Genomic DNA, 13449 nt, shown 5'->3' on the forward strand with positions numbered 1-13449 from the left:
GGCTCAGAGCCGGGGATGCCCGTTTCCATCCTTCGTCCCCGGACCCGGAGGAGACAGAAAACACGGCTCCCGGCGCGCTCCACCCCAGTTCCAAGTCTTCAGGTGCCACGTTATGACGCCCGACTGAGCACAGAAAGGGTAGCCGCAAGGTCAGCACTGAAGACAGTGAGAGGGGTCACAGCAGGAAGAAACTGGAGTACTGAGCAGGGCCAGGAGAGAATTTCATTGATTGCAAAAACCTCCACAGCCACCCAGTAGCAGAACTCAAATCAGACAATGGAAAAAAAAAAACAGGTATCGCCCAACACCCCGTTCCAGCAGTGACATGAGCAGCAATAACAGTCTTGCAGAAAGGGTATCTTTGCTGCCAGAACCCATCTGCTTTAGCCTCTTGCTGCTACCCTCCCCTCCAAAGACTCCTTTCCCTCTGCTAGCCCCCAAGACCCATGTTTGACTGTGCACCCAATCCCTCCCCCCTGAACAAAACCAGTGAAAGTTAAAACTATTTACACTTGTAGCCATTTAAAAACCCAATAAAATAAGATTGCATATGTCCTACTGGAGATGTGGGTATTAGCAGCAGCTACAGCTAGCTCAGTACTCTGCGTGCAAAACAAAAGACAAACAGAAGACAGACCAAAATACTGCACCATTACTAGGAAGCATTTGCTGGGGTTGGTGTTTCGATTGTGGCATAAGGCTTCTAGGAGCCGGCTCCTCCCCAGCCGCAGGGCAGGGGCATCTCCCCTCAGCCAGCAAAGGCCAGGCTCTAGAAGGATGGAAAGGATTCGTTAATCCAGACACAGCACATTAACACTGACGCGTTTCCATCCCAGTCAACACAAACATCTAAAAACCCGCTGCACGTTCACCATGTGAGTTTTTCCTTCTTTCCAGTGATGATGGAAGAAAAGGGTGTGTGTGAAGAAGACCTAAGACATAGATGCTGCTGTCATCACTGCCTCCTCCTCCTCTCTGTGCTTTGGCAGCTCAGCAGGTGCAGGAGAGGGAGGAGCCAGAGTGGCTGGAGACTCTCGTGCATTCTGCTCCTCCCCGAGCCCCAGCTCCACATCCATTTGCTCTAGCTCCCCCTGATCCAGTAGCTCAAAGTCATCTGCTTCCTCCTCATCCTCCGGTGAAGCTGCTGTCTCTGTCTCCACCACTTCGCTCTCTGACAGCTGTGCCTGGAAGCTCAGTTTCTCTTCAGGCTCGTTGGGGAGGAACTCGGAGAGGGAGGGCCCCTCGCTGGCCTCGGAGGACCGCAGCAGCGCCGAGAGGGTGTTCTGCACCGCGGTGGTGATGGCAGTGGTGACGATCTCCTCGCTCAGCGTGTTGATGCAGATGCCCAGGCCCGGGGCAGGGGCAGGCTTTGGCGCCGCGCTGTCTCCCACCACTTGCCCGCTCCCATTGAAGTGTGTATTTACAAAATGGAGAGGAGATGTGAGGTGAAGGATGGAAAGGCCAGAGTCCGCGGCCTCCTTCTCTGCTGAGTCCAGCTCACGGGCAGCATGGGCAAGCTCAGGGCCCAGAGGCACACCAAATGCGTCTTCATCACTCTGTGGTCCCAGGTCTCTGGAATGATACTCTTCTACAGAGGGAAACTCTGCCAGGTCCTTGGAAAACGACTCCTCTGGCTCACTGTGCAGGCTCTGCTGGTCCAGGTCTGAAAGGCACCGGCATTAAGGCGCAGGTCCCCTCACCTCAACCCAGGGCACTGGCACCTCCCACCACCTCCCCCCAGCTGACACACCAGGGCTCACTTTTGGGCATCCTCCCAGCTCTGGGAGCAGAGCAGGAAGGGGGTTGCAGTTATTCCCTTCTCCCAGTGGCACGACTCACATGGAGCATCCCTTTTCCTACCCTGTGCCATGTGATCTATCCTCAGAGAGGACTCCCTTCTCCAGCTCACACTCTCTGCATCTGGAGCCCTCCACTAAACCCCACAGGCTCAGGGAAATAGTGCTCACAGCACGTCACCTGCCTGTTCCTCCCCAGACACTCAAATGACCACATCCAGGGCATTACCTTCACATTCCTCACCACTAACCAGTCTTTCTCCTAGTCTGTAAGTCTGACAGGGCAGGCTGTTAACTTGTTTCACCCAACATCATATGTAGGTGTGTCACTGTATGCCATTATTTCTGGTGTATTTGTGGATGGCCTTGCTCCCTTCCTGGAGTCACAAGACAGCATTGCATTGCAGGGCAGTCATCAGAAGCACATGTACACTCAGGACCACCTCATGACCAGCAACGAAACCAGGGCATGCTGTGCTGCTATTACTGCCGCCTCCTTTCAGTGCTCTTTCCCCTGCAAATAGCTGGGTTGTTTCCCTGTCCTCCCCTTCAGAGGGCCAGTTGTTCTGGGCAAAACCACCCAAGGTAAGGAAGGTAGCCAAGTGTCCCATCACACACCTTCAGAAACATCTGTCAGCTGTGGGGTGGTCGCCCTTGAGACAGAAAAGCCCCCACTCTCCAGGATGGAAGCCTCCTCATCAGAGAGCTCAGAATCTGTGATTGACAGTGCCAGGGCAGTCTTCTTCACATCCACCTGCATGGATAAAGGCAGAGGGTGTCTGACTACTAGTGCTCCCTACAGGCACCTCCGCACAAACCAGAGCTTCCAGGCAGAAGTCTTTGTTGGAGGGAAAGCATGCTGCACAGGAGCAGTATGAAAGCAGGTGGAGGCTGGGCAAAGTGCTCATTGCACTGCAGGGAAGGACAGTCTCAGCTGAGTGGCCTCCCTGCAATAATTCACTGCCTGAAGCTTTGCCTGCTTTCTGTGAAGAACCTGAAAGAGCCAGCACAAGATGGGATCAGCCCATAGGAGTCTCAGAAGGCTTTGATCCTTCTTCCTCTCCTGGGATCACCAAGGAGTAGAACACCCCTCCTCTCCTGCATGATTCACGCTGGGCCCAATGAAGGCTTCCATAGGTAGCAGTGGTTCAAGTATCTGCATTCCTCTGGAAGCTGAAGCTTCCCACTTCACAGCATATAGCTATGCCCAGAGCTCCTGTAAATGAAGACACTGGGTCTGTTCCTGTGGTGCGCATATAGAAAGATCACACAGAGTCTGACAGAGCAGGGAACTGTATAAGAAACACTAGTGCTGCTCATCTGCCTTTTCCAGTGCTGAGGAGCACTAGTTCTGCACAACCAGAAGGGCTGGATTTCTTCAGGGGACACTCACATTCTCTGAGTGTGAAGCATAACCATCAAAGCAGTTCTGCAGGTCAGCCAGAGGCTGGAGGTCAGCTCAACCTGTCCTGCTACTGCATCACCAGCTCCGTGGCACTGCATTCTCAGTACCCAGACTGGAGACAACAGCCTTCATCAAACAAATACCCTGCTTGCCTTGGGATTCTGCAAAGAAGTGACTAGTTGGTCTGCTGTTTGTTAGAAATACAGCTGTACTCAGACATCCCTTGTCTCTTAAGATGCTATAGATCAGACAGGAGGGACTGGTTCTTGCTCAGCTCTTTGTGCTCTTACCACTGGGGAGAAGCCCGACAGCTCTGCCTCACTCTCACTCTCAGTCTCTGCTGTTGGCTCATCACCTGCTGCAGGCTCACTCTTCCCTTGTCGCTCTATGAGAAAAAGAAGAAAGGCTTTACATGAGACTGAAGGAACTTTATGCCTTTATACATCACTTTCCCACTACTTCTACTACCCTGTGAAACCTCACGTTTCCCAAAAGCCCAAGGTTCCCAGAGACAACTGTAATCTGTTGCTCTCACTTGCTACTCCCAGGATCACCTGCCCAGTTATCTCCCCATAACCCTCAAGTTTCAGTCTGCTTTCCCCTGCTCTGCTGCAGCCATTCACCACACAGTGTTGGCAGATGTGCTCTCCCCTCATGCCTTTGCTGGGGCTCCACCCTGGGAGTATAGCACCAGAAAAAGTTAAGGGTGAAGATGGGTTCTTACTCTTCTTCTCATGCTTGTGGTGCAGCGTCTCAGCCTTCATACTGTAGTCCAGTTTCATCAGGACAGGCTCCAAACGTGTGTACATCCTCTGGATCAGCTCATGGTAGACTACCAGAGGCCAGAGCAGAATGCTGAGCACTGGGGACACAGGATGCAGGGTGTAGTGAGACAGAGCAAGCACAACCCAGCCCTCCACAGGACACGAGCAAGAAAGTCTGCATCGAGGGAAGTGCAGTTGAATGGCATTTGCTTTCCTATCTGACTCTGCCTAAAATCCTCATCCATGGTTATTCTTACTCATTTCGAAGCTGCTTGATTAACCAGGTTTTCCTAACAGATCTCTGTTAGGATACAGATTTATGTTAAGATGAAGCATAAGCCCTCTTCAGCCACTGCATCCCAGCCCCAACATGCAATAGGGGTCCTAAAATTAGGTTATTAAAACTAAAAATCACCAAAACTTTTATAAGGATAGCAGCACAGAGCTCATATGTAGATGCACTAGCAGCAAACCACCTGAACAGTTAGCAGGGACTCACGATGCACGAAAAAGGTCTTATTACTAAACATGCAGGTTCTTTAACAACTCTCTCGGTATGGATTTGCCCACTCCAGGAACTGAGAGACTGCAGCTCCCGGTTCCCCTAGAGCCTCACCAGCACGCCTGCAGCGTGGGTAGAGGAGGAAAACAAGGTTTTTGGCGACAGCTCCCTCTCCTGACTCTGCGCTTGTACTGCATGTACGCATTTGAAGCAAGAGACTTCCCAGAGCACACCGCCTGTATTGATTAATCATCTCACAGAGATTCCCTGAAAACCCCCACGAATATGCCTCTACCAGCATATCAACAACACAGTTAGGTCATGTTTAAGCTTAAGTCAGACAAGAGAGAGCTGCTTATACTCACAAATGATGTAGGAGATCATTATGCCTGGAACATAGTGTCCAACTACAGCCAGAATCAGGCAGCCTGAACAGACACTCATGCAGAACTGAAGGAAGAGAAAGGAACAAACAGAAGTGACAAGAGATAGAAATATATCTATGCAACCAGTGCAGGAAACCCAGTTAGAGTAAAATGAGGGATGCTCCTAACAGAAGTCAGTACACCAGCTTTACACTGAGTACATTCAGGTGCTGACAATCACAACTCAGACAGCTTGGTTGGGTTACGAAGTAAGCATTAGAGAGTCAAGCGCAGGAAGACCAAGGTAACCCAAGACCCCAATAAAACAAATCAAAACTTTATTGGACAATTATTTATCAAGTAAATTAAGTTCCTTGAGGCTAGGATGGGATATTGCAAATTGCCATTTTAGCGTACATCTCTCCTGCAGAGCTCAGCACTTCAAGAGAAGCCTATACTGTCCTGACAGAGCCAGGAAGCTGTTATAGTCACAAGATGCTCTCCACTGCTACGCTACAAACCACCTGGCAAAAGCATTAGCTATGCTCCTACCAGACCAGGGCCTTACTCCTCTGGAAAAAGTGGAAGAATAATAATGCAGCCCAGATGGCTTATCCTGCATTCTCCTGGGGACAGAGAGAAGTGAGGACACCCTGCAAGCCAGGGCATGGGTTCAGTATTGACTAAATCCAGCAATGAAGTTTCATTCATAATGGAAAAGGTCTACAAAAGCCCTGTAAGGGCTTTGCTCCCAATGAATTCACGCTTTATGGGCATCTCTGAACTGGTCTCCTACTCACTATAGTTGGTACAGTGTTTTAACAGAGGAGGAGTAATCAGCAGTGATAGAAACCTACTCATTCTGGCACACTAGACCCCAAATACAATCCCTGTGTTTGTTCTGTCCTACTTTTTGTGGTGTTGAGGCAGCTCCTGTCCATAAACCCTTTCTACACAACACACATCAAAGCCATCAGAACATGGTTAATGACAAGTTTCCATGCACTCAGAAACACTGCTGCATTTGGACTTGGCTAGCTACAATCTTGGATAGCAAAACAGGTAGGACCAGCTTAAGAATGGAGCCTGTGGAAGGTGCAGAGACTGTAGCCTTGCTTTTTTTCTCCCCACTCCCAACCTAAGAGCTTCCTTTGCACGCTAAGAAATAAAATAAGTACAGCTAGCCATTCACAGAGGGGGTTAAGTTCAGCTCCAGTCTACAAATACTGGAAGCCAATTATTCATTATTTAAGCTTTCCATGGCATATAGTCTGAGATGAATGAACAGCAAATGTTAAATAGGGACAGCAATTGTATAATATTGATTTTATATGTTTCCATGTCCTAGGCCACTAGTAATGGAGAGAAAAGCCCCTGCACAGAAGAGTAGGTATCTCCAGCTTACCTTGGCAGGATTTTGCCTCTTGTACTGTAGCAGTTCCTGCAGGTACAGCCTGAAGGTGACCCAGCTCTCTGCCAGACAGTGGCACAGCTCAGGGACACTGAGCAGGTGAGGTTGTGCCCCTGAAGTCACCCCCTCACTAGAGACAGACAAGAGCAAGAAGACAATCTTTGAACACAGTCTGTTTTGTTGAGGGGAGGGAAGAGCTGCACTGGGAAGCAGAGATCCCTAAGAAAGGCTCAACAATACTGACTGCTTCTTCAACTGAACTATAGAAGACACCTGATCTGGAGATAATTTTTTCTTTTAATAGGAAGAGAGCCAAGAGACACCCGAGCCAAGCAAGCAGCAGCAGCAGCCACCATGCTACAGCATCCCCATGCCACAGTCTCACGATATAAGCGGTTTACTCAAAGCCACACAGACAGAAGTGCTGGAGGTGGAACTAGTTACACGGCCTCCTTTGGCACCAAGTCCAAGGTAACCAGAGCACAGTGCTCAGACCTATAACTATGGCTGAGGATGGGATGCAAGCTGCACCACCACAGACAGCACATGTGGCCTGCAAAAGTCAGTCTCAGAAACTTCCTTCTCTCTGGAGGATTCTTAAAATAGTTCAGAACCGATTCAGGGAAGAAACCCGAGAGTTCCCAACATCAGAAGTACTTGAGCTTAACTGCTACTGAAAGAACACTAGCCTTCTCCAGAGTCTTACACTGTGGCTCCTGAGCTGATAAGCAGCTCCCAGCACAGGAGAAACTGCTACGAACATTTCACAGCAGGAGCCATGCAATCTATCAACAACAGCAAAAAGGACAGGTGAGATCACACTGAATTAAGGCTTCTTCACTCTCCCCTCCCACCAAGGAACATATCAGTGAGCTTACCTCTCCCCTCCCAGCTCCTCTGATGGCTGTGCTGTAGAGAGAACAGAGCAGATTAGTCAGCCAAGTGAAAAATACAACCCGACATTTTTACCGCTTGAACAGAGCAGAGTTGGAGATGTACCATCCTCAGCGAGGGATGCACCCTGGGGACCTTCTGTGTGTTCTCATGCAAGCAGGAATCACTGGCTTGGAGTCTGAGCTCTGCAGGCTTCAGTGGAGCATGCCTGGAAACTCAGAGCAGCTAGAGCACTGGTCTTGGGATGCCCTGGCACACCTTGCAACCTGCACTGACAAACACGTGGCAGGACCCTCATGACTCCACTGCAGGGGTGACACAACTTGCCCTGGCGTCCCTGGGCAGCGCCATCCCCGGGGTAGCTGCCTAGCCCTATCATTCACAGAGGGCTGTCAACATGGTTTCTGAGCTGGGCAGAGCCTCAGCTCCTACCTCAGGGCTCAACATGGCACTAGCAGGTCTAAGCTGCACTTCCCACTGACCGGCCCAGACCACAGTCCCTGGCAGGATGCTGTGTACAAATGCCAGAGATCTATCTGCTGTCTCTATTCTTTCCAGGGGAATTAAGTAACAAATAGCAGTCTTGTGTCTAACTATCTAATTTTAGGAGTCTTTAATTCCCCTGACAGCCCTTTGTGCCAGGCATAAATATAACTACACCCATAAGGTCCAGCAGTCTGGATAAGAGCAAGAAAAAGGTTCCCCCATTCCTCTCTGCTCCAAACCAGTGATGATCAAACAGGGACTTACTTTATGCAGTACTGAAAGGAGGAGCGCTGTTTCAATGGCAAAAATCACATATGACTATGCTCTGCCTTTAGATACAGAAAGAAAAAAAAAACAAATATTTCCATGACAACTGAAACTCATGAGCCTGGCTGCCCACGGGATTTGGGTGTCCAGGCTAGGAGGTACAGGGCTAAAACAAAGCTTTCCCACCTACACAGTCTTTATAAGTCTCCTATGTTCAACAAGGTCCTGATCATGATGCGAAGACCCCTCGAGGTCTACCCTCTTCTACCAGTCAGCCTACTGTCCTAAAGCTGGTAGGGACAGATACATCTTTGAAGCTGTCTGGCCAACAGCAAACTTGGTCCAAGAGGTTCTAAAAATCAGTGGGACTCTATTCCCCACACTGCATGTCACCACATAAACAGGCCTAAAATAAAGGATTAGATTATGTTCAAAGTCCAGGCTAATTGTTAGAAATGGATTGAAAAACGCAACATGTGCAAAAAGGGGTTTGAATCCTCTCTCGAGTCATTAGCCAGATGCAAAGCCCAAGAGCCACAACGACTGCCCCAGGGAATCGCAAAGAGGAGGTGAACATCTGTCACTGTCAACACCCAGTGAGACCTCAGATTCCAGTAGAAGCCGCAGAAGAGAGCAACTGCTCCTGGCGGCCCTGCCACCGCTGTTCTCCAAGACACAGGATGTTGGACCAAGCGTGCCAGACATCTCGTAGCACTGCGGGTGCTGCACCAGCCAGCTCGCGCAGTGCAGTGGAGCGGCAGCCATCGCCCAGGGGAGGAGGCGATTCTTTGAGAGCGTGACCCAGATTTCCAGTAATCAGGCCTGACTGGAGGATTCAACTGCTCTCAGACTGGGCTGCCCACCCGCTCCTCTGCCCCAAACAAGTGTTCTGCTCGGCAGCGAGGGCACTGTTCACAAACAGAGCTCCGGGTGCAAAGCGAATACTATGGATGCAGCTTCCCCTCCCACGGCGTCATTGCTTCTCTCACGTAACCGCCATTGCTGTATTTTGTTACTGTGCTCAGGAATCTAAAGCTGCTTAATGACAGCATGCAGAAATCCAGCTGTATCTCAAAGCCTCATCTACTACCTGCACTAAATCACCAAACAAACTACATTTGGCACCAGCCCATCCGCACTGGCTGGCTATACTGGTTGTACAAGCTACAAAAGAGGTGCTGGGGTGTTCTGCTGGACAGATGTACCTGCACTATGGTAAGCAGGATGGCCCAGGAGCCCCACTCCTCTCAACTCGCTGCAGTAATCCAAGCCATCCAAGATATGCCAGCAGAGGGAGTGAAACAATTCTCCTCAGTTGCTTCTGAAGGTTTCAGAGACAGTTCAGGGAGCTGCAGAACATCTCAGCAGCTGCAGAGCATTCACGTGACTTTAACTAACTGGCAAAACACAAGCTGTCTTTAAAATCAACAGTGTCTTGCTTCCTGTAATCTGCCTGCTGGCCATCCCAAAGCACGAGGAAGAGCCCAACCACAAAAACCTAGGGTATTTCCAACAGGACATATTCACTTAGTTAAGGATTAACTCCAATCTGTGCTGCAGTACTTTCTAGCATTGGTACAACTAAGCCAGCAAGCAGGACACCCACAGCTGGCCTCAGATCAACAATAACCAGCTGAAATCCCACTGCTGGCATTTCACACCAGGCTGTGAATTAATACAAACCACTTGACATTCACCAGATTCTTCTGGGAGACCAGTCAGCCACACAAGAGTTTAGGTTTTATCTTGGTACTGAAAAATTACTGCTGATGGATTCCTTGGCTCTTACAGGTTTTCAACACTTCCCCAAGAGGCATTCTTCATCTGTGTGTAAACTTCAGCTAGAAAAGCAGGGGCCCTTTTTAAGGAGTACTAGCATTCAATTGCAACATGGCCTTTACTAGAGCTCTTCCACACTGAACACTCCTACACTGATCAAAACACAGTTGCCAAACAACAACACTATACAGAACAGCTCTACTTGATACCTATTTCAGGAGAAAGTGGAGCTGCTTCCTAAAGTCCTTAAACAATACTTAAGTGGAACCCCACATAAAGGTGGTTACAAATGGAAAAAAATACCCTGTGTGCGAGCTGAAAATACACAGTTCTTTCTGACAGGACATAAAAAAGTTGTGCATCTCACTGCTGTTAGTGCATCCCTGATCACAGTGTGTGAGTAACTGCAAAATACATGCTGAGGTTTTAGCATTCCTTCAGAAGTGATGTTATAAGCAGTCACCCAAGACATACAGAACTGCCACAAGCTGAGGTTTGTGTGTATACATGCAGACTCTTGAAGGTGTGGTACTGACCTACTTCCAAAAGCTCTAGGAAAGCTTTATAGGAAGCACTGGGGAGGAAAGCCACAAAGCTGCAGCTCTGCTTCAGTAGGAAGCGAGAGCCACACAAGAACCTGTAAGTATTCAGCAGTGCCAATTCAAGAGGAGGCCTCTCATCAGCACAGAGCACCACCACTCCTTCCTTGTGGAGGCTGAGGAAACATGATTCAGTGGACCATGTCAAAGTCAGGGCTGTGACCTAACCAGGCACATCAGAAAGGTGTCCCTGTTCTTGCTGTTAGCAGCAGTGAAATATGAGGAACACCACTGCAGCTCAGTAGGATAGGCACTGACTTCTTGCAGAGCTAACAACACAGGATGAGCCTAACCCCTAGTGTGTTGTTTTGTTTGTGTTTCTTTTTTATTCCTCACTGCTCTGCATCCTATAAATCGATTGCTGTATGGATTTCCTGTTTCTTCTGTGATAACACAACGTTTACAGGCCTGGTACTTGATGGAGCAATTCTACCCCCACCTACCTCAATGACACCATTCTGTATCAGACACCAGGCTTTTGCATTTCTGGACATGTTTCAAGTGAGATGTTTTGGGTTGGCTTTAAACTATTCCCTTAAAAAAACAATGCAAATAAGCAGGAAATTAAATTGGCCTGTCCAGTTTAGCTGCCTAGTTACCTGAACCACACAAAGTAAATAGTTTCAAGGCTACAGCTGAAACATATCTAGTCTTATCAGGACTTCTGTGAAAGCACCCTTTAAGTCAGTACCCTTTTAGATCAACCAAAAGGCACCTTACAAACACACATATAGAGGGGCTTTCATTCAGAAACCCTCCCTAGAGTAGGGGGGCAGGGATGGAGGGCCCCAAGCTGCCTTTGAACAGCAGCAGTAGATACAGGAGGCAGGTCTGGGTCCAGTCATTTAATAAACTCCAATGAAGGAGGCACTCAAAGCAGACAGCAGCCAATCCATGCCTATCATCATTATGAGGCAATTCCTCTGGTTGCTTTTGTGTCTAATGTTGACAGAGACCCTTCAGTAAACGGGAAAGATAAGCCAAACGATCAGACTCACTGATTAGCTGGACACCAGATGCTGTTCGGTACAGGTACAATACACTAACTGTCCCTGCTGTCAGATCTCATCATCCATGCTGCTACCTGTCACAAGGAGAAGTGGCTCTCATCTGCTCTGCCTCTTTCAGGGCATAAGGCCATCCTACACTTAAAACCAATCCACTTCAATATGCCCCATTTCCTTCCTCTGCCTCAGCTGGCCATATATGCTCAGACTTATAATGATCTTTTCACCAAGACATTTGCAGGAGAGAAAGGACACAGCAGAAACACTGCATCATCCCTGTCACCAGCTTCCCCGACAAGCTAGCTGGGCCCCCTTAGTCACTCTCAAAATGAGCCACTCCCAGAACTTCTCAGCACAAGGAGCAACTCTCCTCATGCCCAGAGTATTAGGATACATCCTAATTGGGATACATCCTAATACTCTGACACAAATAGGCAAGAGGCAGCACCAGTACCAAAGCCTGCGGTTACAGTAGGAACAGGGCTTACATGACCTATGAGAGAGCCAGGAAAGAACCAGCTGTGGCCATAGCCCAGTAGCAAGTAACACTGTAACTGTTGTGATTAGCTACAGTGCTAATCATCACATACCTGAGAAATCAAACAGGAACCTGGGCTTCCACCTCTCCAGCAAGAGGATGCCAAGAAGGGACATGCTGAGGAGAAAGAAGGGTCTCAGGGAGGTGGAGGAAAACAACCTAGAAATCAAATGAGAAATTGTTAGGCAGGAAAAAGGCAGCAAGTTACTGCTCTCAGTGAGCAAACAGCAACAGCTCAGAGTATGACAGAGCAGAAACATCCAACTGCTACTGGCCACTGCAGCAACAGTGTATTCCACAGACACCCACAGCATGTTCTAAAATGTTGCCTTTGCCCACCACCTGACAGCTGACTACCTACCATGTCCTAGCGCTCTCCTCCCCTGCTCCAGAGCTCCTCCTCCTCCGGTTGTTAAACAAGGCTAATGCTCCCTCATACAAGTACAAGTCCCTCCAAATCCTCAAGGTGGAGGCTCTAGATAACTAAATACAGATTGCTGTAGCTGAAGAGTGGTTGCAAATCAGCCTGTTTCCTGAAAACTTTTATCCTATTTGTCATCACAAGCTCCAGTGTTACCCACAGGTAGTGCCAAAACACATCCTGCACCTGCTTCTAGATTCCCATTCTTTTATCACAAACCTCTCCCTGGCACTTAAACGGTTTAGTTACTCACTTGGCTCTATCATAAAACCCTTCATGTCCCCCATCAACACATTGGCTCGAGCCAAATGCCAGCTCACACAATACTACTCGCACGTAGCCGCACAATTCCACCATCGAAGAGTTTATCTCCCCACTCCATATAGATTCGACAGCAAAGGTCCCAGGGTGCTGCCTGCGCCAGCAGCAGCTCTCTGCATTCCTCCCCCAGCTCAGGAGGGCTGTTTTTAAGTCTCTCCAGAGACAAATGCCAGAGAAATGCATTCACCCTCACCCCTCCAATAAGCACTCCTTTGCAGAAAGGAAGAGCCGCTAATTTTACCTTGCTCCTCTTCAGTGAGTATTTTCCAATAACTAATCTCAAATCTACCAAATAATGATTGGAGTCAGCATCTCACTGTGCAGTACAGTGAAGGGCTGTGCTTCCCACCAAGCCACAGCCAAAAGTAGAGTGGTTGGAAGCAAGATCTGCCTCACCGGGCAGCGCAGAAAGCAAGCTGCACACTTTCTGTGGGCTTAAAGGACCTATAATGACCTATGCAACAACTTTTTATCTCTTCTCATGGGACAACAATACTGTAGCTTAACATGTCAGCTCTGGAAGAATTTCCTCCTATTCTACCTCATTTATGGTCTGTAGCTGAAGGATGCTGTCTGAATCCTCCATGGGATCGTACAGACTTCCTCCCCCTCCATGATATTTAAATCTCTCTCTGCCGTCCCATATTCTGGGCACTCTCTGTTCTTCTTGACCTTTTTATGCCCAGCCCCTTAACCACCATTGTCTACTACCCCTGCCGTCTCATGGCATGCCTCTCCCCCTCCCACTAGCTTCAAAGCTCTGCTTTCAGACCTTTCCAGTAGTCCTAAAGCATTTAAGTACCCAGCTACCACGTACAACTCTGATAATCATATGGATGAGGGAGCAGAACATCAGCAGCCTCTTCAGAGTGACTTCAAAGGCTGCTTGGCCAC

At 48.8% G+C, this 13449-nt stretch overlaps 1 protein-coding gene across 1 annotated transcript; it reads right to left on the minus strand.

Annotated features, from left to right (window-relative positions):
• Positions 1 to 345: 345 nt before the first annotated feature.
• On the minus strand, positions 346 to 11967 carry FAM134A (family with sequence similarity 134, member A). The gene is made up of 8 exons (XM_010013570.1): positions 11866 to 11967; positions 7122 to 7152; positions 6238 to 6373; positions 4833 to 4917; positions 3926 to 4063; positions 3492 to 3586; positions 2415 to 2550; positions 346 to 1663 (listed from the first exon to the last, which is right to left on the minus strand). Exons 1-8 carry the CDS (start codon positions 11927 to 11929, stop codon positions 933 to 935), a joined length of 1416 nt encoding a protein of 471 aa, XP_010011872.1. The 5' UTR covers positions 11930 to 11967; the 3' UTR covers positions 346 to 932.
• Between the last annotated feature and the right edge of the window lie 1482 nt (positions 11968 to 13449).

The sequence above is a fragment of the Nestor notabilis genome, unplaced genomic scaffold (assembly GCF_000696875.1).
Source record: "Nestor notabilis isolate BGI_N333 unplaced genomic scaffold, ASM69687v1 scaffold31864, whole genome shotgun sequence".
Classification (NCBI taxonomy): Eukaryota; Metazoa; Chordata; class Aves; order Psittaciformes; family Psittacidae; genus Nestor; species Nestor notabilis.

What these genes read in the sequence shown, in the direction of transcription:
- FAM134A (XM_010013570.1), bottom strand. Translation starts at nt 11,929, where the DNA reads ATGTCCCTTCTTGGCATCCTCTTGCTGGAGAGGTGGAAGCCCAGGTTC. An exon ending in GTTCCTGTTTGATTTCTCAG is followed by an intron (nt 7,153 to 11,865) that starts GTATGTGATGAT and finishes TTCTCTCTACAG; the next exon opens with CACAGCCATCAGAGGAGCTG. An exon ending in GAGGAGCTGGGAGGGGAGAG is followed by an intron (nt 6,374 to 7,121) that starts GTAAGCTCACTG and finishes GTCTGTCTCTAG; the next exon opens with TGAGGGGGTGACTTCAGGGG.